The sequence below is a fragment of the Scomber japonicus genome, chromosome 4 (assembly GCF_027409825.1).
Source record: "Scomber japonicus isolate fScoJap1 chromosome 4, fScoJap1.pri, whole genome shotgun sequence".
Taxonomy (NCBI): domain Eukaryota; kingdom Metazoa; phylum Chordata; class Actinopteri; order Scombriformes; family Scombridae; genus Scomber; species Scomber japonicus.
Genome location: NC_070581.1, coordinates 15,526,336 through 15,548,894, shown reverse-complemented (window position 1 = coordinate 15,548,894; position 22,559 = coordinate 15,526,336). Strand labels below are relative to the sequence as shown.

The window sequence follows — 22,559 nt, the reverse complement described above, 5'->3', positions numbered from 1 at the left end:
TCTTGCTTTTTTATTATTATTTTCAGATGGAAACTGTGGTTATATAATGTATTGATAGCTAATTAAAGGGACTTATCATTTGCACTTCATCACCTCACCTTCACCAAATTGACTTTAGAAGACAAAATAAAGGCAATTTCAAATAAAAATATGTTGGTATAATTGTTAATTAGATGTCCATATGATCAGTTTGGCCTTTTTCTAACATTGTAGCTAACAAGTATCTGTTAGATCTGTAGCTAAATGACAAGTTGTGTTCAGTTAGAGCAATATGATCTAGCCTGCCCTGACATGTTGGAGGTTGAAGTGTTGAAGCGAAATATGGTCAAGATAAGGTACTGGCCATCTATATTATCAGTCCGCACTTCATCTACTGATGTGATAAAAGGCATTTTCTTTTGTCAGCTTTACATCTTCTCCGTCACTTACCAAGATGTTTTATATTCAGTTACACCACATACAGTTTAATCAGTATTCTTCATTGATTAAATTACTTGACCTTGTCATGAGTTCTGAGACCCATTAAACAGGCTTTAGAGAACAATAATACAGTGTCTCAGAGGCTGGAAGGTGAAAACGACTCTGCCATTGGTTTTTAACAAACGGGTGACTGTTGCTGCCTCAGGTGCATCCGTTTAAACAATCCAGTTGAACAGGTTGACTTTACCTGACAGCGAGCTGCACATGACTACAGGAGCTCATCACAGACAATGACCTAATTAATAATAAGCAAACAAAGGTGAGTGTTCTGACTCATCCGTCTGATTGATTGACTTACATTTAAGGAGACCAGTGTGAGACTAGTATGAGTCATAAGTGTTGAAACCTAAAAGTCATTTTTAACTTAATACTTAGTAGTTGATTTTTTAAAGACTTACTTTACAACTTACTTTACTCAATGTTGAGTGTATCCTGTACTCCATGATACTGTACATGAATTAAGAAAAACATATATATCAAGGAAGAAAACATTTATTTTTGATCATTTTGTCAGGGACAATTTCACCATTTAGTTTGTATATCTCATCTATGAATTAGGAACAAACACATGCAAATGGGATACTGTTTGCATACACCTCTTGCCTTATGAAAATGGGAGCCTTTGAATACACAAGTCTCCTGTTTAAACTATCCTCTCTTCCTATCACACACTGATGTGCGACAGCCCTTGTAATAAAAGCCTAAAGATGAATATCTCAGTAAAGAAGAACAAGATTCGAAAGATCTCATATTCAGTGTTAGAAAACAATATGATACCTGTAATATTTGTCTCCCTAGCTTAAAATATCACAGTGAGGTTTTGCTTATTTTTAACATATACAGTGTATTTTCTTTTCAAATGAGTAAAACCAAAACATTGAAGAAGCTTATCATAACATAACATTTCCCAGATACCTCAGTTTCAAAATGACACTGATGTGTTTAAAGTATGTGGGCCAATAATAAATAGACTCCTTAAGGCTACAGGCTTTTTTCATGTCTGGACATGCCACCAGAAGCTCCCATCTTCCCTTTTGATTGACACCATCCAGTGTGTATAGTGACCACTCATTTCAGTGGCGACCCACAATGAGCTCCATTTGGCTCCTGAATGGTGTGAAAAGGCACACTTCTCCCTGAACCCCCCTGTCTTTGTTGTTGGGATTGATTTAACAGACAGAGGCAACTCACAGAAGGTGAGAGTCCTACTGGTTATTCACCACACACACACACACACACATACAGCCTGTGACACAGCCCCAAACTCCACCCCTCCTACGCAGACAAACTCTCACAGGTCTGACTATACAGCCCTCACCCTGCCCGTGCTGTCTCAGTACAAGTCTGACTTCAGCAGGGAGCACACTGCACTCTTGGATTACAATCATCCATCACAGGAGGAGTACAGTTTGACTACAGAACAGCGCAAAGCCCCACAGAGCACAGCAGCATGGGGAGCAGCATGTCATGTGTCCCCCAGCATAACTTCAGATTCTCCAGCAAGAGTTTTATACGCAGAAACAGGTAAGAAAAGTCCAACTTGTTCAGGTATTGTTACTGTACTTGTGTCATAGTGTTTGCTTTACACAGAACACATGTCATGCCCTTGACTGCTGTTATTTTAGACTCTGTATTTCAGATGGAAGGAATTATTGGTATTTCTCAGGGTTTGAGCAGTGGGGTTAAGCAGAGGCTTTGAATTTTGTGAGGCCAGGGGCAGGATCATATGGTAATATGGGACAGTCCCTGAGTCGTGCCTGAGTGGTGCCCGCCTGGCCAACGGTGTCAATGATCCTGTTACCATTTGCCTCTTCTTTGCATCTCTGTGAAGATGATCTGCCAACAGCTGTCAGTGAATCTGGTTTCCCTCCAAAACCAGGATCTGACCCCATTCATTATCATGATCACATGTGGGAAATAATTATTGACTGATAATATCTGATTTATGACTCCTGATGTAGAAGTTAACAGCTTGCAATGATCTTACCTGAAGGCTTTGAACATGAATACGGGATCTGAGTGACATTAATGGGTTATACTTGGTTTTCTATCTGGTTTTCTTTTATCCACTGGAATTATTATATGTCTGGGCATGTTGCACTTAGTACACCCCACTCTGCTGGACCACCACATCTGATTCTAATTAGCCCTGGCTGCAGTGTGATGATTCAGGGTCTGGTTTTGTCAAACATGCCATGCAGCTCTTGGTTTTCAAATAAAAACCCAATAAATCCCCCCCACTGGTTTACAAAAAGCCAACGGCTCAAGCTTGAACACTGATACACTTTCCAAGTTGGATTGATGGTTGAACATGAACAATACATTCAGTGTTCTTGTTTCCCGTGTTCCCTACCAACTCTTTGTGTTGGTGAATCAGGCCAGGCTCAGGTATTCCCCAAAGAGAATTGGAGTGAGTAGCGGTTGAATGCCACAGCAGTGACTTGGAGAATGTTGGGTGTGCAAATCTCTACCTGTCTATTATCTACATTCCTCTTTCACTTTGCAACTGAAGATTGCATCAGTGTGCACAGTTATCCCAAGTGAAATGCAAAAAAAAAAGAAAAAAGATATGTAGTGGGAAAGCATCACAGACATGGACTTCCTGATCAGCTAGGCCTTGATTCCCACCATGCAGACAAAGCCTGGGGTTGTTGCACTAAGGGCACTGGAACACATGTGAAGATAAAAAGATAAAATACAAACTGAGATTGTAAAGCCTGTCCCTGAGCCTTATCAATGCAGCGAGGGAGCTTCCTCATAAAGCTGACACTAATGGTAACAGATGAGGGTTATGCAAAACAAAGACAGACGTTGAATCCTGATTTTCCTATGCATATCCTTACTATCAGAAACACAAGACCTGATTGTTCTTATCATTTAAATGGCTGGCATTGATGGAATGAGGGCAAGGGAAGGGGCTCTGGTTAATTTATAATGTGACATGAGAAACAAACCATGATTCATTGTACTCTGCCACTGGGTCCACAGTTAGTGTCACTTGAATTATAATGGGAAAAAAAGGGAAAAAGAAAAATAAGTCACTGACCCTGAATTTATTAATTGGAACACTAGAGCAAAGACTGTTGTCATTAGGTCATCTTTCCATATGACATCATTAGACGACTGTGAACGCCCATAAACAGGAAATATTTCCTGTTGACACTGCAGTTGAGAAGTTAACTGATAGGTAAACACTGACTAGATGGTAAACATTGAAAAGTGAGTGCTAACACATGGTTTTCCTCCCTTTTGAGCAGCAGTCGCCTATTTCGCAAGAAGAATCCCCAAGAGGGACAGGAGAAGTCCAACAGCATCATCAATATCCTGTGCACAGTCACCCCCAGGAAGGTAAGACCCTCTGTCAACTTGTGGGAAATAGTGTTAACATGGAACTCTATCATCTGCATACCGAGCAAAATCGCTCTCCTATAAATGCCAATCTGTGTGCGATTAGATTTTTATTGCCATCTCTCTGGGTGACTTTAACAGCTGGTTTATTCATTGTCATGTCTTAACTTCACCGACATTATGACTGGTTGCAGGAAATGTCTGCTAAAGATCTGGAGTCAATAGAGAACATAAAATGGGATCCTCCATTCCCCTATGACCCGGCCAGTGGCTGGAAGAAGAGCAGTATCAATGTGAAGAATTATGGTCGGATGATTCATAGCTCCAAAGTTCGTTTCCGTTTCGTCCATTGCCAGGTGAGTAGATTAAAATAACATTTTAATGACTCTATGTTGAAATATCTCGAGAGCAACATTAAAACAAAACAAAATTCAACACTGCACAATCCTTATTGTGGTTGAAGAGGTCTTGAACAATGAGCCTACAATGACACATCATGCTAGTCATCCATGTGAACCTTGTGAGTGTCAAAACCAAAAAAACAGGTGGAGAGTAACAGGATATTGCTCCGTGGCCACCAAACACACTGCAATCCGCTGCTGGCATTGACGCAGCGGCAGGCTGTGAATAATCCAATCAGTTTTCCACAAAGCCTGTGTTTGGACATGCTCTTTTCTGCTGCTCTTGTGAAACATCTCTGAGAGAAAACCTCAGGGTAGAGAGAGTTCCTCTGATCTCAGGAACTGATAGAGGACACGTCGGCTCCTTGCTGTGGGAGCTGCAATTTGTCAGAGCTGTGACACTATACCTTTGTCAAAAAGATTGATGGAAGGAATAGTGTGTTCATGACGGCACAGCAAAAGAACACATTGTAATGTAATGAAAACAAAACCGCAAAGGAAGGATATGTGTATTACCTAAGTACTGACAAAGCAAGTCATACAACTTCCATAAAGAAAGGGGAGGTTGTTGTCAAAAAGAAGTGAGTTAATCAAATTTTGTGGTCACTTAAGAAGCTTTTACATTTTCGTTTCATAAATCAGCAGATTATACAAGAACGAGATGTTCCGATATGAAATAAAGAATTAGACATAACTCCTGGCAGGGTTTTAAAGAATTAATTTTATATTTTTATTAGGCTGTAATATATGACACTTTCCCTTATCAGAGAAAAACATCAGATAAGTAGTCAGAGTACAACAGAGGCCTCTCAACAACGCCCATTTATACTATTGCACATGGCAGATTTCATTTAATCAAAACAATAAAATAGCTGATTTCACCAAATCTGTGAAAACAGCTGCTATAGTGCTTAGTTGGAATTAAAACCTGCACATAGCCTACTGTACATGAAGTGTGATAGCACAAATCTGGATGCCACAGCAATGCAAGGATTATAGTTTTCATACAGGGCTTTCTTTAATCAACACTATATCTTATCTTATTTTATCATTTCTGCAGGATGTACACGATTGCTACCTGGATCTCTTCCAGACACACCTCCATTTTGTGTCAAACAACACAAGCGGACTGACATACCAGGTGAGCTTTAACTCAGATGATATTATCAATGGTTGCATCCCTTGCATTGAGGTTCCTCAATACCACAGGATTGACTTTTATAGTTCTAAATATTCCTTCGGGGCAGAGTTTTATGTCATCATATCTTGCCAACCAGCAGTGTGTTGGTAAACAGAAGTATGATTCTGTCTCTTCACCTGTCTCATAAAGCATGAGCAGTTGTTAATCATCATGATGCTGTGTCTGTCGAAAGCTTAACCTCATTTCAGAAAGAGACAACTAAGCACTTGCAATACGATATTAGTCAGAGTATACAGTAGATGACGACAAATGGAAGGTAGACATGACCACATCTTTGGCGTACAAGGCTGACCTCAGCGTCATGGTGACTAACTTTTTTATAACTGTGTTTTTGTTCTGTTCGAGCAGAACAGTCTTCTCAAATAGAGCATAATAGTGAGGACAATGTAGCAGAGAATGCTTCAAGTGTATAAATGAGAGAGTGTTTTTTTGTCCCAAGAAGCGTGACTGAACTTTTTGTTGTTTTGTGTGCAGGGGACTCTTCCACTGAAAGAACTCACCATCTGTAACCTGCAACAGAACTGCAACCACAGCCAACCCCAGGAATTCGCCTTTCAAATAAACGGTAAGTTTGACTTGAAAAGACAGAAGTGGGTGTTGGCGCAGAGCCCTACAACGTTGTAATCATCTGTTTTGAGTTTTATTGGTGGTGTTGACTGTAGTTGATCAATCGCACAGACTGGAATAGACTAATCCAACAGGGTGTTTACAAGCTGGCTGACTTCTTACTTCACAAAAGGAAGGACGAGGATGAACTAAAGCAAGAGTAAAAGTCTTTAGCGTGTATAATTTTTAATGGTCACAGTAAGTCACTATTTTTTACCCCTGCCGGTGGTCTGCTATGTTTGTCCCTCTCATCACTGATGGATCAAAGTAAAAATTTCCTTGCTTAAAAAACCAGCAAGAAACCATGTGCTATTTTCGAGCTGCAGCATTTCCTATGTTGTCACATTCCAGTGATTCAAAGGTGCTCGACCCTCTTCACCTCCACTCAACCCCAAGACTAACTAGAGTTGGGCCCCTTTCACCCTTGGTCAAGGGGCCAAACCGGCCTTAAAGGCCCCACTTGTTAGACAACAGGTGCACTTTAGTCAGCCCAGCTGTCGTGCAGAAAAGCCCGGCTACTGCTCTTAGCCTTGTCATTGCATATAATCTATGGCACATTCCAAAAACGACTCAGGTTAATGTCTGGTGGTAATGCCACTTCGCTTTTGAACTCCGAAAGAACAATCTGTAACTTGATTTCTTTTCATTGGGTAAAAATAAAATGCTGGAGGAACTAGACTTTGATCTTTGCCTGGGAAACAATCAAATCCATGAGGTCAGGGATTTACGTAAACTGAATGACTGAATTAAAAAAAACTTTTGTAAAGTCAAACCCAGTCATGAAGAGTGTAAGGTTTCTGTGTTTATATATCTTCTTATTATCTTGATGAAATCTGAAACGTTTCTGCTGTCACAATATTGACACACTTTGGTGTTGCTTTCTCATATTTGTCTTTGCAATTTTGCTGGATCAAGCTTGTTATTTTGTGCTATTGTATTTCAGTTATTTTCATTGCTCAGTACAAACCTTTATTTACTTTACGGGAGGCATCATTGACAGGAAGCATGTGGAAGCATGACGAAATTCTGACTCAAGTGAGAGATCCGATGTAGAGATTTCCTTTGTGAGACTTTGGTCTTCCTCACACTGTGCTGAAAATATGAATCATCTTCATTATTATGTGTTGTCGGTGAGTTAGAGTGTGATGTGGCAAACACTGCATGAGAAGGTCAGAAGAAATTCCTTGAAGCTTTCACATGATTTGAATTAGCATGCCTGTGGAAGTTAGAAAATGATAGTTAATTACTTTAAACAATAGTTAATGACCTCTGTAAACTGTATAACATAATGAGAGTCTCATTATGTGTTCCAGTCCCAAGAGATTTCACATCCCTTTTCTTGCTGCAACTGTGGAAAAACATTTCCATTTCGCTTTTCAAGCGAATGCTACAATTAGGAGCTGGAATGAAGATAAATGAGAAAGTCAATAGACAAATCCAGAATGCCTGTTTATTAAGGAGCAGTCAGTAGGCAAGGCTATAGTTCTCGACAATTACAGTACAAAGCCATGGGGCTGGAATGAAAAAGGCTATCTCTGTTGTTTATCTCAGGTATGTGTGGGACTGATAGAGGGAGATTCCAGCTCTTTTCATCCCAGGTCTGGTTCACTCCTCCTGGGCAAGCAGTTTGTGGGAGGTAGAGTCGGCTACAATTTTTAAATGCCAAAGCAGGTCAAAGGGCTGATGATCCACAATAGCTCTTGCATGTGGTTAACGGTCTTAAACATGTGTTAACATTTATTGTACGTATTGCATAACATGTTTCAAGGAAGCAGTGTGAACTCCATTAATGATTCACCATTGTGACACAAAGCTTTCATTTAAAAAAAGAGGACATTTGGTGCTACTTTCCCTTCTGATCTTGTGACCGTTGCATGTCCCTGCAGGTGTCAGCCTTAACCCCATCATCGTCTACTGTGCCAACCAAGAAGAAATGGACCGATGGTTTGGCTTACTTAAAGAAAATATTGAGGCGAATGGAGGCACTGCAATTGCACCTGAAAACTTCACCAGAGTGAAGGTAAGGTCAAATAGCTTATGACTATAAGACTTATTTTTTATCAGGGTGTATAAAAACTGGTTTTTGGGTTGCAACATAAGATCCATCTTGGTGTGGTCATCTTCCAATCCACCTGGTGAATTAGTCAGCACAATGCTTTTGGTTTCAACTTATTCTGATAAAACAGGATGTGTGTGAGCGTGTAGATTTGGTGAGTCAGGTAGGTCACTGCTGGCTCTCCCTCAGGCCTGGATACTAGGGAGCGGCCTTGACCACATCACAGCCGTCAACAAATTTAATTCCCACATCTGCACAAGGTTAAAATGCTGACTCCACACCCACAGATTGGGAAATGGCTGATGAACCGCATTAACTTAGATGTGTCATGAAAGAAGAAAAACAGTTGAACGGATGATGCATTTATAAGCCTAAGCTTAGGAATTCACACCACAAATGTGCTATTCAGGGAAGAAAAGCCAAATGTTTAAATTTGCTTAAGGGCAGAGCTTTGTTCATATTTACTTGTTTGATCAATGTTATCCCTTGTGTATCTTATATAGCTAAACCAGCACAAGACACCTGAAGGCAGAGAGGAGCTGAGGAACTCCATCAACAGAGAGCCCATCTATGAGTGGGAGGGCTCTCAGCGAGATAGCCTGGGCCCCATCACCTACGTCACTAAAGTCAGACTGCAGCACCTGCCCTGTCAGGTATGACATCGCTACCGCTTATCAAATCTGAGTCACATAGAGAAGGAGAGCACGCAATCTACTCTTGGCTATTTATGGAAATATACAGTGTGGTACACTGTAACAAATGATACATACATGTATTCAACCTCTGGGAATTTTTCACATGACGAAAAAGGCAGGATAGCAGGAAGCAGGATAACATCACCTCTAAATCCAGGTGACTCACATTGTTTTTAAATTGCGCAACACACATACACATTACCTCAGCGCAATGTAAGGATTGAGTGAAGAGGGTGGAGTCCATATTTTGGCAAATGGCACCTCTCTTACAGGTATACAGGAAGAGAGGTGCCACTATCTGGATTTTCCCATCAAGGTGTAACATGGTGTCAGACACCTACAATCAACTCATGACAAATATATGACTTTATGCTCGCCAAATCAGACATGAGCACCGATAAATAATGCTGATTTAGCTTTACATAGCAGCTAATAAAAACAGTAGTCATGACACAGCTTGCATGGGTTTCTGTAATTAATTCTCTGTGGGAAATAGCGGCAACCCTATTGAAGTGCGTGAGATTTAGGACCTGGGTGTGTGAGAAGCACTTGCCCAGCTCACGCAGTGACTCGACTCACCTCACAGCTGGAATGTCAGCTGTCTCTTCAGACACACCCTCCACTAGGGAGAGGAAACATAAACTCTCTGTCTGCCGCACCTTTAAATGCCCCACTAACCGGTTTCACTGTAGATCCTCCTGGGATTTAAACTGTGCCTCTCAACAGAGTATTAAAGGATAAGACTGGTGTCTTTTTATTGTTTGCACCAAGTCTCACATTTGCCTCTGTGCTTTGCATTATTCAGTCTTATCTTCACACAGTCAAAGAGATAGCATTATCAGGGTAAATCAAGTATTTGCTATCATTCTCTTTTGCACAAGGTCTCTTTTACTTTATTGCACTGGAGAATTTTCCTTTTACCCTGCAATCAAAGGGATAAAAGGAAGTCTCCATTATATTATTTTTGTAACAATTAATAAATTATATATGGAAATGCAAACTAGACACACAAAGTGGTAAACTGCCATTAAAGTGACACTAATTCGAATAGTTAAACATGTCCCCCTGATTGCATCAAATGAAAACACTGCACACACATGAATCTTACCAGTTCCTCATCTCATGGCTCCACAGGAACAGAGTGACCGACTACTGGTGATGTACCCATCAACGCTGATCATCCTGTCAGAGGAGAACGATGGGCTCTTCTATAAGGTACGATTTACCTCATTGAACTTTTATTCCTAATCTTAATCATATCCTGAACTCTGTGCAGAAAGTACATCTAATATTTTCCAATGTTTGCATCAGAGTTGTGTTTAACAGTCATTATAATTACAGGGAAAACTTCCACTCAACATGGTAACTGTGACCACACCCTGCCAAGACGTCAAGCCCAACACGTTTATGATTGAAGGTAAATACACTGAATCAGTGAGCTATTCAGCTGCAGTCTCATCAGCATGCTGCTGTTAAAATAGACAAGTTAAAATGATTTAAATGTGATTGTACATTCTTATGCATGTTTTACACTAAGTGGTCTTTTCTATGAATCTGTCACAAAGTGTAACCTTCCATGAATGAGCTGGTTTTATCCTCAGTGAATGGCAATCTGACTGAAGCACATTCCAGTGAGTGACTGGACCGAATGACAGGCTTTGTCCCCCCTCCTCTCTTCCCAGGGAAGCTGATCAACCCCATAGTGGTGTCCTGTCTGGATAGGGCCGAGTTCTGCGACTGGATCCAGCATTTCAAAGCTGCTGACGTGCCCGTTCTCAGTCCCCCACCCCCTGTGTATGACATCATCTACACCCCGACGCACAGAGAGGTGAGCCCTGCCCTCCTTCTTTTCATGGGCCAAAAACAATCACCTTATTCACAGTTGCTGCTGATCCATATCTATCGAGCGAGCTATCTCCACCTGGTTTTTTTGAACATGTAGGTGGGGTGAATTTGAGTATGAGGAAATGTGATAATGGAGGGAGGCCTGCCTCTTTTGTAAATTAACATTCAGCATATGAATGATTTACAACTACTACTATTAAGTCAACACTCCAATACAAGTCAGAAAAAGACAGGTCTGTTAGCTTTGCTTAGTTGCTCTATCAAAATATTAATTTATTGCATCTTGTCTGTCCTACAGGCTCCACAGTTTGACAGGTGGAGTGGAACAAGCCAAGGATGCTCTGAATCCTTAAAGCACAGCCAGTCACAGAGTTCACGTGGGTCCCACAACATTCAGTTACCCGTTCATGAAGACAACCCTATCTCACCGGGATATTGTGAGCCCCTCTGTGTAAGTCATCTGTTTGCTAGCTTTCTTGTTAAGTATTCTTGAATTAATTAACTGAAGCACACACACCAACACTGCAATATTTGCTCAAATATAAACGTGGTAGGAGTTAGTTTTGCATCGATAAAAAAAATCCTCATTTGTTTTGGTGGAACAGAGCAGCAACACTTTACTATTACAACATTAATTATTAAGCAACGTCTGGAGTCTACACAGCTTCTGTTACAGCTTTAAAGGTGCAGGTGATAATCCTCAGGCCTTGCAGAAAAGAAAAAGAACATTCTAACAAAATCAGAAATGTATCCCAGAAACAACTTATGTACATGCTGATTCAGCAGTGAAAAGTTTGCTTGTTAACTTTAGACTCTGCATTATCAGGACTTTTGACCAACCTCCCCTGTGAGAGGGACTATGTAGGCCAACTGCTCATCTAATTAGCTTTAAGTGGAAAAGGATCAGTGCCCAGAAGACATGTTGTTATTCAGCTTCTGACCTCAACCACTGCTCTCCCAATTAAACTGCTGGTTACTAAAAACACAAAATAATGCAGAAAACTAATGATGAAGAGAAGATGTTTATTTTATTAGGACTCTGTGGTTGAAATCATTGATGCCATTTGTCTTGTAAAGCAACAACTCTTTTCTGACTTTTGCCCTGGGTATGTTTAATGTCTCTTACAGTACAGCTCTAGCCGTCCCTCCTCGACTGAGACTGCTCGACTGGGAAGCAGGACCAACAGCGTGTCTTCCCACACCAAGCCTGAGCGCGACCTACGACCTTTGTCACTACGCTACTCCTCCCCACAGCGCAGCTCCTACCTCCAGTCTGCAGAGAGCTCAGTGCTGTCTCAAATCTACAGCACACCCTACTCTGCTCTGCAACGTGCCAGCCCGCAGCAACTGGAGAAAGCCCCACTTGTCAAGGTAATAAGTCAGTTTGGCATCTATCTTGATAATTGAATATTCCCCTTGAGACTGTAGACTTATTTACAAGTCACAAAAATAGACACACCAAGCAGTAGGCTGAGAGGGGCCATGATGTATATGTGTTAACAAATGGGGTAATAGTAGCATTTGTGCAGATTGAGGTTGAAAGATAAATTGTCTTGATGATGCAAGGAATGAAATGTCAATTATAGCTCATAAACAAAACTAAAGCCACCAATCAGAAAACATTTACTATACTTGGGGGACATCCCTACATTATGGCAGTTAAGATGACAGTTATTATACACAACACTTACAGCTGATGGCAGTTTTCTAAGACAACAGGTTCTTGTCACACCAGCACTGCTGCAGATTGTGTCTGATATTAGTCCAAAACTGCTACCAAAACTAAGTGTGGCTTATGTGCTTGCCTCATTTGAACCTTCAGAGCGTGAGAGAGAATGACAGATAGAGAGACATAAGAAAAATGGGGGATAGATTTTCCTCTCATCACATGGTGTTTTAAACTAAATCTGTTTGGATCTTTTGTGTTCAGTCAAACAGCTGGAGCACACCTCAGACAACCCTGAACTACTCCCTGAATGTCCCACAGCGCCACTCAGACATGTGCGCCCCCCGCCAGCCCTTGTCTCCACTGTATGATGAACCCTGCAGCCCAGAAATCTACTCCCTCGATGAGGCCAGGCCAGTGGTAAGTGGGTCAATGATACTGGATCCATAGGTTAAATTTACACCTGCACAGCTTGTCTGATATCAATCTGTGAACATACGCATACAGGTTCACACATGCTCAGTGGATAGATTAGAATGATCAGGTGCTGCAATGTTGCAACAACCAGTAATTAATGAATCAACACCTATGTCTGCATAATCAAGCTGACTGCTTCTAAAATTTCCACTGAAAGGTCATATGTATTGTATTGTATGTAGCATGTTAAATCATTAATAAAAAGTTGTCTAAAATATTTTGTACAAGATTGATGTATTTTTGGTTATCAACTACTAAATTGAAATTTAGAAAAAACTTTCCCTATTCTTGAATCACATCAAAAAAAGCTCGATTTTTTTTTATTTGTATAGACAAACAAGATCTTTTTAACCAAAACTTTCTCATAGCAGTATTACCTCATTAACTGAAGATCTATTTGACCAACATGATGAAGTTATCCTTATTGCTAATCATCTAAACACTTGTTTCACATGCTTATAGCTGCTCCATCCTAACATATCTCCCTCTGTTCCTCAGCAGCAGAGCTGGCAAGAGCCCATTCATCAGCACCACCACCAGCAGGCCCCCCAGCTCCTACCATCCTCCTTCCAGCTCCGCACACCTCCCTTGGGCAGGCGCTGCAGAAGAAGCCTAGTTCTAACCAACTCCCAGGGACACGCTTTAGGCCTGGAGATGGAGGCTCCTCAAAGCAAAGCAGAGCAGAGAGCCGAGGCCGTGTCGAGGCTAAAGCTGCTGCCTGTGCCCGGCCAAATGCAAGAGCAGGTGAGAAACACAGAGATACTCATCTCTCAGGACACTCCGGTTTCTGGAATGCCGTGGTGCAAAATACAACAGCGGTGCACTGTATGGTAGCAGAGCGCCTGTGTATACATGATCTGCAGGTGATATTTGAACAGGTGCCGCAGATAAAAAAGATATTTTAGGGACGATACAAATGTTTGTTATTGTCAATCATGGGAAGTAACTTTCTTTTGTTTTCACATCTGTTGACAGATACTCCTCCCATCAAGTCCTGTGATGAACACCTCTCAAATGCCTTATGGTTACTCCCCAGGTAAGAACTAAAGGCATGCAGTTATAAAGCTAATGTAACATTCCTCAATGTATTTATAGTGTCATGTGTGGGAACTCAAGAATGTTTGACAGTTTACAGTAAATGATCATGTGCTTCCAGTCCTGACAACAGATTTTTTGTTTGACAAGATATTCAGTTTTTCATGGCTAAATAAGGTTTATATTTCTATTAAGAAACAATGGGTGTTCTTTCAAATGATGGCTATCACACTGCAGCATCATATTACCTCACAAGTGTGAGTTATGAAAGTCAACACTGTCAGCCGCTTATCTAAATGCTACCAAGGACACAGAACATTGCTCACACTCCATTACACCTTAAATTAAACACAGCGTGCACTTTGGATTGATCGAACATTTCAGTCTGTCAGTAAGAAAACAGAAGGTTAAAGGCTACGGAGATGAAAGTGTAGAAAATGCACAAATGAAATGGAACTTAGTGCTGCTCTCAATGCCATTTGTATAGATTTCCCATGTGGGGGAAGCTTGGTGTAAGAGAACACTGTTCCACAGCCAGAATTTACTCCTACACTGTGATTGACAACACACAACTGGGCAGGGTTACCCTTTCTCATATCTACAGGCTCATTTATCACGAGCCATTCTCACGTATGAACTCTGGACAATGTCCAAAGAATTAGATCCAGGCATTTAGTGGAGTTACCTTTTCACACATGTATCAAACAGCAGGAGATTGTGTTAGATGCATTCTTACCTGAATCAAAACAAAAGAAGGGTGTACCTGCTAATTGCATTACAGATTTAATCTAACATATACCAAGTCATTTCAGGTTGCATGTTTGCATGATTCTGAACAATTAGAAAATGAGACAAATGAAGGTGTAATGGTATGTTACATTACAGGTTTTACAATAAGGTAATGCGTTGGGACAGGGCCAATCATACCATAAGTATGTTGGGACTGTTTATTCAGTCAGGGTGAAGTTTTGTCTTTCACTGTTGGAATCTAAAAGCCTGGGAATCTTCTCTCCTTCCTATAGATCACCACTCGTATCTTGAACCCACAGAACCAGATGACCAGGAAATGGACTATGACAACATTTGGGAGTACGACTGTGATACTGGAATGATTCAGCCAACGTCTGGAATTTCGACACACTGGACAGGATTAGACTTTGGGGCCAGAGGCCTTGGTGCCATGGCAACCCAGCAGAGATGGTCATAAAACAAAACAATAGCCCGGCACTCGTCTGGACGTGTGCAAACAACAGATCTCTATCAGAGGGATAATAAAAGCCAACTAACACAGCCTGTGTTGGTCCTGCTGCGTACAGTATGAACCAACAAATCCCATGAACTGTGTTGTTACATGTTGGCTAGTCGAGCAGAGGAATGATGAGTTCAGGTATGAAGAGAAACAGGCTGAAAACAAAACATTATGAAAGTGATCACAGACTTCAACTGTCTGTTTGATATGTAGCATTTATGAAAGGAGCAGAGTGTACATACTTTGCAACTTTAATGTTATTTTGTAAAGTTTTATATATTTGTGTGGTCAAAGGTGTAGTGAAAGAGTTTTTTTTTATATTTAAAATATTTTCTAAAACACTGTCCAGTTTACCTATTGTTGTAGTTTTCTTTGTTTCTATGTAAAGCTGTAATATGCATTCCACCAGGGCTTGTTGTAGTAAAGGATGTATATTTTTGTAAATGTATGTACATTTAATATTTTATTATGCTACATTGTAAAGGCAAATAGATGTGGCTTCAACTGACTGCCTTAAAGGTGCTAATGTTACTATTGCTACTGCAGAATACTGATACCTGTGTGGCTTCTTTTTTCATATTTGTTTGAGGTGTTTATTTATATTTGAAAATAAAACTGTAAAAGTAAATCAACATGTTCACTGTATCCCTGTTTTTATGTTACTCCAGACATGTTTTACAACATACAAATATTGGAGTGAAATTTAGTATCCCTTGGAATACATAGATTTGAAATAATCCGTCAATGAAAATCCAAAATGTGGAACTCATCTGGGGCTAAACATTTGTCAGATATAACTATGAATAATAGGTTCATCATTTACAGTGCTAAAAAACTGGATTATTGAAAATGTCAATTAATATTTGGTAACAGAAACCTTTGATCTTCTGTTTAAAGCAGGAAAACAAGAAATGATTGATTGGCAGAATAAACAATATGCTGTTGAAGGAACAATATAAACATTACTCACTGTGGAAGTTGTATGATGAATGAAATAAAAATCTTCAATTTAAAGAAGCCAACACAAAATGGAAGAAATGCTTATATCGCATTAACAGCATTACTGCTAAATCTACAGTTAATACAAAATAAATTCATGAAATGAATATACTACATTAGACATAAAATTCATAAGTTTCACATGTGTAGGGGGAGAGGATGACAATGTGTCTCATGTCTTGTATCTTACTGTACATATAAATGAATGAATGAATGTTTCCTGTTAGCCTGACGCCATGCAGGGTATTATTATATGTTTGTTGGTAAGAGACCATAAGCAAAACCTCGTGGTGGAAAACTCGTTATGATGTCACAAATCCTGCTCATAGAAACACGCCATAAACTCAGAACTTTCAACTTGTCAAACTAATGCAAACATACAACTGTAGGAACAAGAAGACAAAGATACTTTTAGTGTAAGGTGACTTTAAACATTAAAGCAAAGCCCTAAGAAACATTGGTGACATATAAAATGGCTGTGATGCTTGACATGAGTGAAACATAAGTGAAGAAGACAACAACCAACACTCCCTCAATAGTGATGCGCGCCTACTCTGGGCCTTATAAATCTATGTCTCAAATCTGTAAGTGGTGTGCTCCCATGGCTTTCTCAGTATTATTTTCAAAATGGAGTTAAAGTTGTGTGATGGCACTATTTTTCCAAATGTAATATAAATCTGATCTATTTGTCTATGAGTATTTGTGTTGTGATATTAAATACATCTTCAAGGTTCGCTCAAGATGTACATTTTGCTCAACTTTTTTTTTAGCTCAACTTTGCCATCTGCTGGAGTAAAATATATACACTTCTTGAAGAGCAGAGAATTGTCATTACTTAGCAATAATGTTTTCCAGTGAAGAGCCTCATATTGTATTTTGGGTCTGTAGTGAAATTTCCAAAATAAAAAATATAAATAAATAAAGGTAGTGTTATATTAAATCACTTGGAAACTGAACTACAACACTGCAGTGACACTCTGGTTTAGGTTCTGTCATGAGCTCATGTTGCCCCCTGTTGGCTGAAAAGTTTCATGTCGGTCCTTCTGTTTATTGTAGTTAAACTTAGAGACATCAACAGCTCACAGAGCAACACATACTGTACAGTCAACAATAATGATCGATCACTGAAATCATTGAATCATTGATACAATAAAAAACTGGCACAAAAAAAGCCCCTTAAATGTATTATCACTTTGAAAGGAAGTTCTGTTAAAATATGTGTAATCTGTGTAATTGGAAATATTTCACAGAGTTGCTTTGTATAAAAAGCCTTTGCTACATCAGCTTCATATAATGATATGTAATGAAAACAAACAGTACCATCGCAACTTCTTCACATACCTAAATCCATTATCACATCCATCCAAAGACTCAATCCTGCCTCCAATCTTTCTTACTTACATACTGAATCCTTATTTACAAATATGAAAGTCTAAAACCTTCTCTGTCATTTTTCCTTTGGTCATTTCATATATCATATAAAGTGGCGTTCAAAAGTCTTAGACCACTATCAGGTAAATGGGAAAGTGGTCTCAGACTTATGGACCCCACTGTGTGAATACCTTCAGAAATGTAATGCATCAGTTAAAGTGATTTAAACAATGAAAAAACGACTACAATCAAATGAAACCATTTCCCATTTACATTCAATGGAGAAATCTAAGATTAAAAGAGCAATTATAGTGCAAATTAATGTTGCAAACATGTAACAGCACATCAAACATTAGTCAAATTCTTCAAAAGACTCAGACTCTGCAACAGCACATATCATGTGTTTGTGGGAAAATTGATCATTTCAGTGTCTGATTCAGAAGCGCAGACGTCAGAATCAGACGGGGCAGTGTGATGCAATTTTCTCTCGCTGTGTTTTGCCTCCACCTTGACGTACTTTCGCAGGTATCGGATGGCTGACAAGGCACTTACATTCGCCAACAGCACTGTGTGGAAATACAAATGAAAAGTTCCCATTATTCTTGGTACTACGCAAAACCTTTGTCATGTCTTAAATATTAATATTTTCAGGCTATGTCTGACATTTTTAGTATATTAAATTCAACATATTAACATACATACCAGCTTTCCAGGCATCTCCAACTTGTGGGTTTGCAGTCTTCAGCACCCATGAAGCAAATGCAATACAAACCAGACACATATCTGATTGTCTGAGAGGCAGGAGTGAGGCATCCAGCCCTTCAAAGAAAGTGTAAAAGGAAACGTCTTAAATCATTTAGTATATTACACAATGCATTGCAAACACAACATGACCCACAGGGGAGTCCAGTGAGGTCAGGGCCTTAATAATTGCCATTAACACACTGTGACTCAGTCAAATCCCAGCACCTGCACAGTTTCCACTTCTGCAAACATCCAAGGCCGCTTGATACTAAAATCATAACTTAAAGATAATCCTCACGGCAACTGCTGGATATTGGATGCCACATTAGTATCAATTACCTTAATTAGAATAGGACATTTAAGAGGAGTGATTTACATAGACAGAGAGAAAGAATCCCAGAGTCAAGGTATTTTCATTTCCTTTCACAGCCACAAACATAAATTTGAGCGCTCCAATGACAGCTTAGTGAGGACACTCATTGAGTGAAGTCGAGTTATCACGTACTACCATTCCTCCTGGCTCTCACTGCTGTCCTCTGACAGCTGAGGTAAGAGAATCTGTCCTGGTCAAGACTGTGGCAGCTGACTGAGAGGATGATATATCTTACATTACAACTGTCCACATGTGAGTACAACAAAAAGAGCCAAACTGAAAGAGTTCAAATACTGTTGGTGCACTGTTTTTAAATCCAGAAATAGAAAAAGTACAGATTTGATTTTAAATCTTAACGTGTGTATCTACTCTATAGTTAAAAAGTCAGTCTGATGAATTCATGTTCTGCTATGTGTACCTAACAGTAACAGCTTGGTTTAAATGATCAGATATGATTGCTGAGTTGTTCTGAATGAAATCTGGAATATATATTGTATAAACACACTCATATCTCTGCTTATTGTGATGCGCAATAAACTTGTTCTATTGTTCAATTTGTGTATCAATCAATGGTTGTACAATCAGATGTTTATTCTAAATTCTCATCATCAGTGTTAACTGTATGCAGTTGGACTCACTTGGATTTGAAACTAACTGCTGGTCCACATGTCTGAAAGGCTGCTGTGCTAGCTGCCTCGAGATCCTGTCCTCCAGGTGGTAGAGAAGAGGATCAGGAAATCTCATGTCTTGATTTCCCAGAGCATCGAGGGGATGAATTGTCCTTCGAAGAGATCTGCCACTTTGCCTCACAGATACAAGAGACAAAGGGCTTGATTTCTGCTTCTTAACTGTAGATCCTGTGAAATTAATGTTCCTGAAAGACAGTGTATTTTTCCAAAAGAAATTCTGCTTGAGGTCACTATCAGTGAAGAAATTGTCATACATATCTTGACAAAGCTGATTTGAGCTTGCTTTACGTGTGAACCTAGTCACCACTCTCACAGGGCTGCGGCTTTCATCATCCTCTTCATCAGACTCCACAGAAGAATCGTCAGTTGATGAGGATCCAAAGAAATAGTCATAAGCCTCAGGGAACTGCAGGTTTTTATTTGTTGGGCGAGAGCAAGTATAGATAGGAACTGACTCATCCTTTTCTTCTGCTGTGATGAGAGGGCAAAAGAAGGTTTCTGTATCAAAATCTGAAAAGAAATGATCATACGTTTCAGGGACAGAACTTCCATCAGTGTACGGGTCGGTTACGTTATCTGCAGCTGATTGGCTTGGCGTTGGTTGTTTTTTACCGAAAAAGTACTGAAATATATCTGTGAGAGAACTTCTATAGCTTGCAGTTGAAGATGAAGGTAAACAGTCTGTGGCTTTTTCTTGGTTGGGCATGTATCCATCAATGAAATAGTCTACTTTTGCTGATTCACTTTCATTTAAGGTTTGTAAAGTTTGGCCTTTCCATGCACAGCTACGAGACCCAGATTCCAGGGCAGGCAGATGGTGTACGCTTACATTTTTAGAAATCTTTCTGAGGTAGTTCTGAGCACTTCCAGAGAGGACTGGCTGAGGAACATCACTCGCAGACGTCAACATCATTGTCTCAGGGTAAATATCAGCACAGTGGCTCACTGGGACAGGTTCACTCTCCCATTTAACAGAATCAAGTGCTGAAACAAAACCTGAATTTAATCCTGCAAATTTAGAATCACTGAACACATCCTCACCACTTTGCTCACTCTTGGATGTATCCTGTTGAGTAAAAAAGCCTGCATCTGTCACAGCTAACATGTCATTCTCCTCACTTTCCTCTAAGGGTGTAAGGGAGCTGGCTGGAGCAGTTTTGCTCATCATTCTTAAACCCAGGATGTCATTTATTGTCAGCTTCTCCATCTCACTCCAAAAAGAAGACATGGCGAACACTGAATGTTTTGAATCCGGGGCATTTATTGTCTCACATTCAGTTTTGGATGTGGTGAAGGCATCCTCCGCTCTGACGATCAAATCACATTTTGATTCATTTGTGTCATGTGACATCAACTGACCGTTAGGTTCAGAGGTAGCATCTCCTCCCTTGCTTGATGCCAAGATTAGTGTTTTTTCTCCTTGAACTTCAGATTCATTTTGATTGACAGATGAACAAGAACTTACCAATGTGTCTGTGATATTTTCATTTGAGAGTGACTTGACAGATTCTGTGTACTGAGAGCAGCAGGATGAAACAGACGTAATATCTGAAGTAGTTGTTATTAAGTCTTCAGACATGGACAACCTGGGATTGATTTCTCTTTTACTGTTGCCTGTTAGATTATTTTCACCAGATGAACAAGTATTCCCATTATGGACAAACATTTCCTTTTCCATGTTATCTTTTTCTGGCAAAACATCTAATTCAGATGAAGTTTCCTGAGGATGTTCTGCTTCCTGTACTGAAGTATTTATAGCTGAATTGGAAGGACTTTCAGACAGACAGCCTTTATCAGGCAATAAATTGATACAATCTGATTTTAATATAGCACAGTCCGCTTGAGTGGGAATCTGTGATTTTGTGTTGTGAGCTGGCAGCTTCAGCACATCAGAACTGATTTCACCAGTTGCAGACAGAGAAAGGTGAGTCTCTTCCAGTGTAAAACTATATTGGTCTTTGTGGTGACACTCAATTTCCAGCTGTTGTTGGGGCTCAGCCTCGCTTAGACGTAGTGTGTAGTTGTCTCTGCCAGAATTTCCAGCCTCTGCAGCCAGGACTGACTTAGCAGTGGATAGTTTGTCATTTTGGATGACTCCCTCAGGAAGATCGTTTGAGTCTGCACTTGGTAAAATACTGTGAGTTATTGATTCGGCCTCTGGTGTACAACACTTTAAATCTTGTTCATTTTCACAACTCATGATAGAATTAGGACTGTTTTTATCAGCCTGCTGGAGATTCCTTGCATGAACATACTTGCTTTCATCATTTCCTGCTTCTGTGGCCAGGTCTGATTTACCAGTTACACCTTCAGAAAGTGAAACTGGCCTCCCAGAATATATATTAAGGCCAGCTGGTTCTTCTACCTGTAATTTGCTGCATAGCTGTGAGTTTGTTACCACATTAGCATTGTTGTTTAGTGCTGAGGTTACACAGTCATCTGTTTGAGTTACTAATATATCAGTCAAGCTTGGTGCTTTACACCCTCCTTGTGTACATCTGATGTCTGGTACATGTTGGTATTGACTGTCATATGAGAGTGAGTGAGGAAAATTTAGTTTTAACTCATCTCCAAATACCATCACTGGGAAAATGCCTGTGACTGAATGTGACGTTTTTTGCGGTTCATTAAAATTAAATAAATTAATATCCTCAGATAAACTCAGAGGCCTTCCTCCTCTCCATACACACTGCTCTTCATCTGAGTCACTCTGCTTTAACTGCCTGTCATATCCATGCCCATTCTCAGCTGGATCATTGCTTAGCCGTCTCTTCTTCCTTCTCTTCCTTTTGAGAGAGGCAGATGGAGACCATTCCTGGCTCACAACTTTGTTTGTGCATGTTGCGTCTGGATGTAGACATTTCAGATTTGGGTCTTCCTTCCATTTGACATTTGGCACAACTCCTAGATTACACTGTGAATCAGTGTTACACTGACTTGCTGACAAATCTTCCTGCTTATCGTCAGAGGGTGTGCACATTTTCACTTTTATTACTTTTTCAGCCTGAGGTGGTGATTCTGAGCATGCAATCCTGTCTGGTGAATCATGAGACTGATTCTGTGACGATTCCCCATTTGCTTTGGCTTCCTCTCGGATGAATAACTCTATTTCAGGGGGAGCTGATATGTTAATTTTGACCACTGGGTTACAGGGTGCAGGTTCATGTGAAAATTTGGAACCAGGCTGGACTTTCTTCATTGTGTTAACGCTACTGATGGTGTCGACAGGCTCCATGGTCTTTTTGCCACTTGCTGTTTCGCCCCTGGCAGGCGAAGAGTTTAACTTGGTGATGCTTTTTGGCAAAGTACTGCTGCTGGCTTGTT

At 40.1% G+C, this 22,559-nt stretch overlaps 1 protein-coding gene across 1 annotated transcript; it reads left to right on the top strand.

Moving 5' to 3' along the window:
* Window positions 1-1,840: 1,840 nt before the first annotated feature.
* On the top strand, window positions 1,841-15,685 carry plekhn1 (pleckstrin homology domain containing, family N member 1). The gene is made up of 16 exons (XM_053317679.1): window positions 1,841-2,004; window positions 3,738-3,828; window positions 4,023-4,184; window positions 5,290-5,370; window positions 5,905-5,995; window positions 7,923-8,056; window positions 8,596-8,745; window positions 9,922-10,002; window positions 10,129-10,204; window positions 10,470-10,615; window positions 10,931-11,083; window positions 11,761-12,003; window positions 12,563-12,718; window positions 13,274-13,519; window positions 13,751-13,811; window positions 14,833-15,685. The coding sequence occupies exons 1-16, from the start codon at window positions 1,931-1,933 to the stop codon at window positions 15,015-15,017; spliced, it is 2,130 nt and encodes a 709-aa protein (XP_053173654.1). The 5' UTR covers window positions 1,841-1,930; the 3' UTR covers window positions 15,018-15,685.
* Window positions 15,686-22,559: the final 6,874 nt, after the last annotated feature.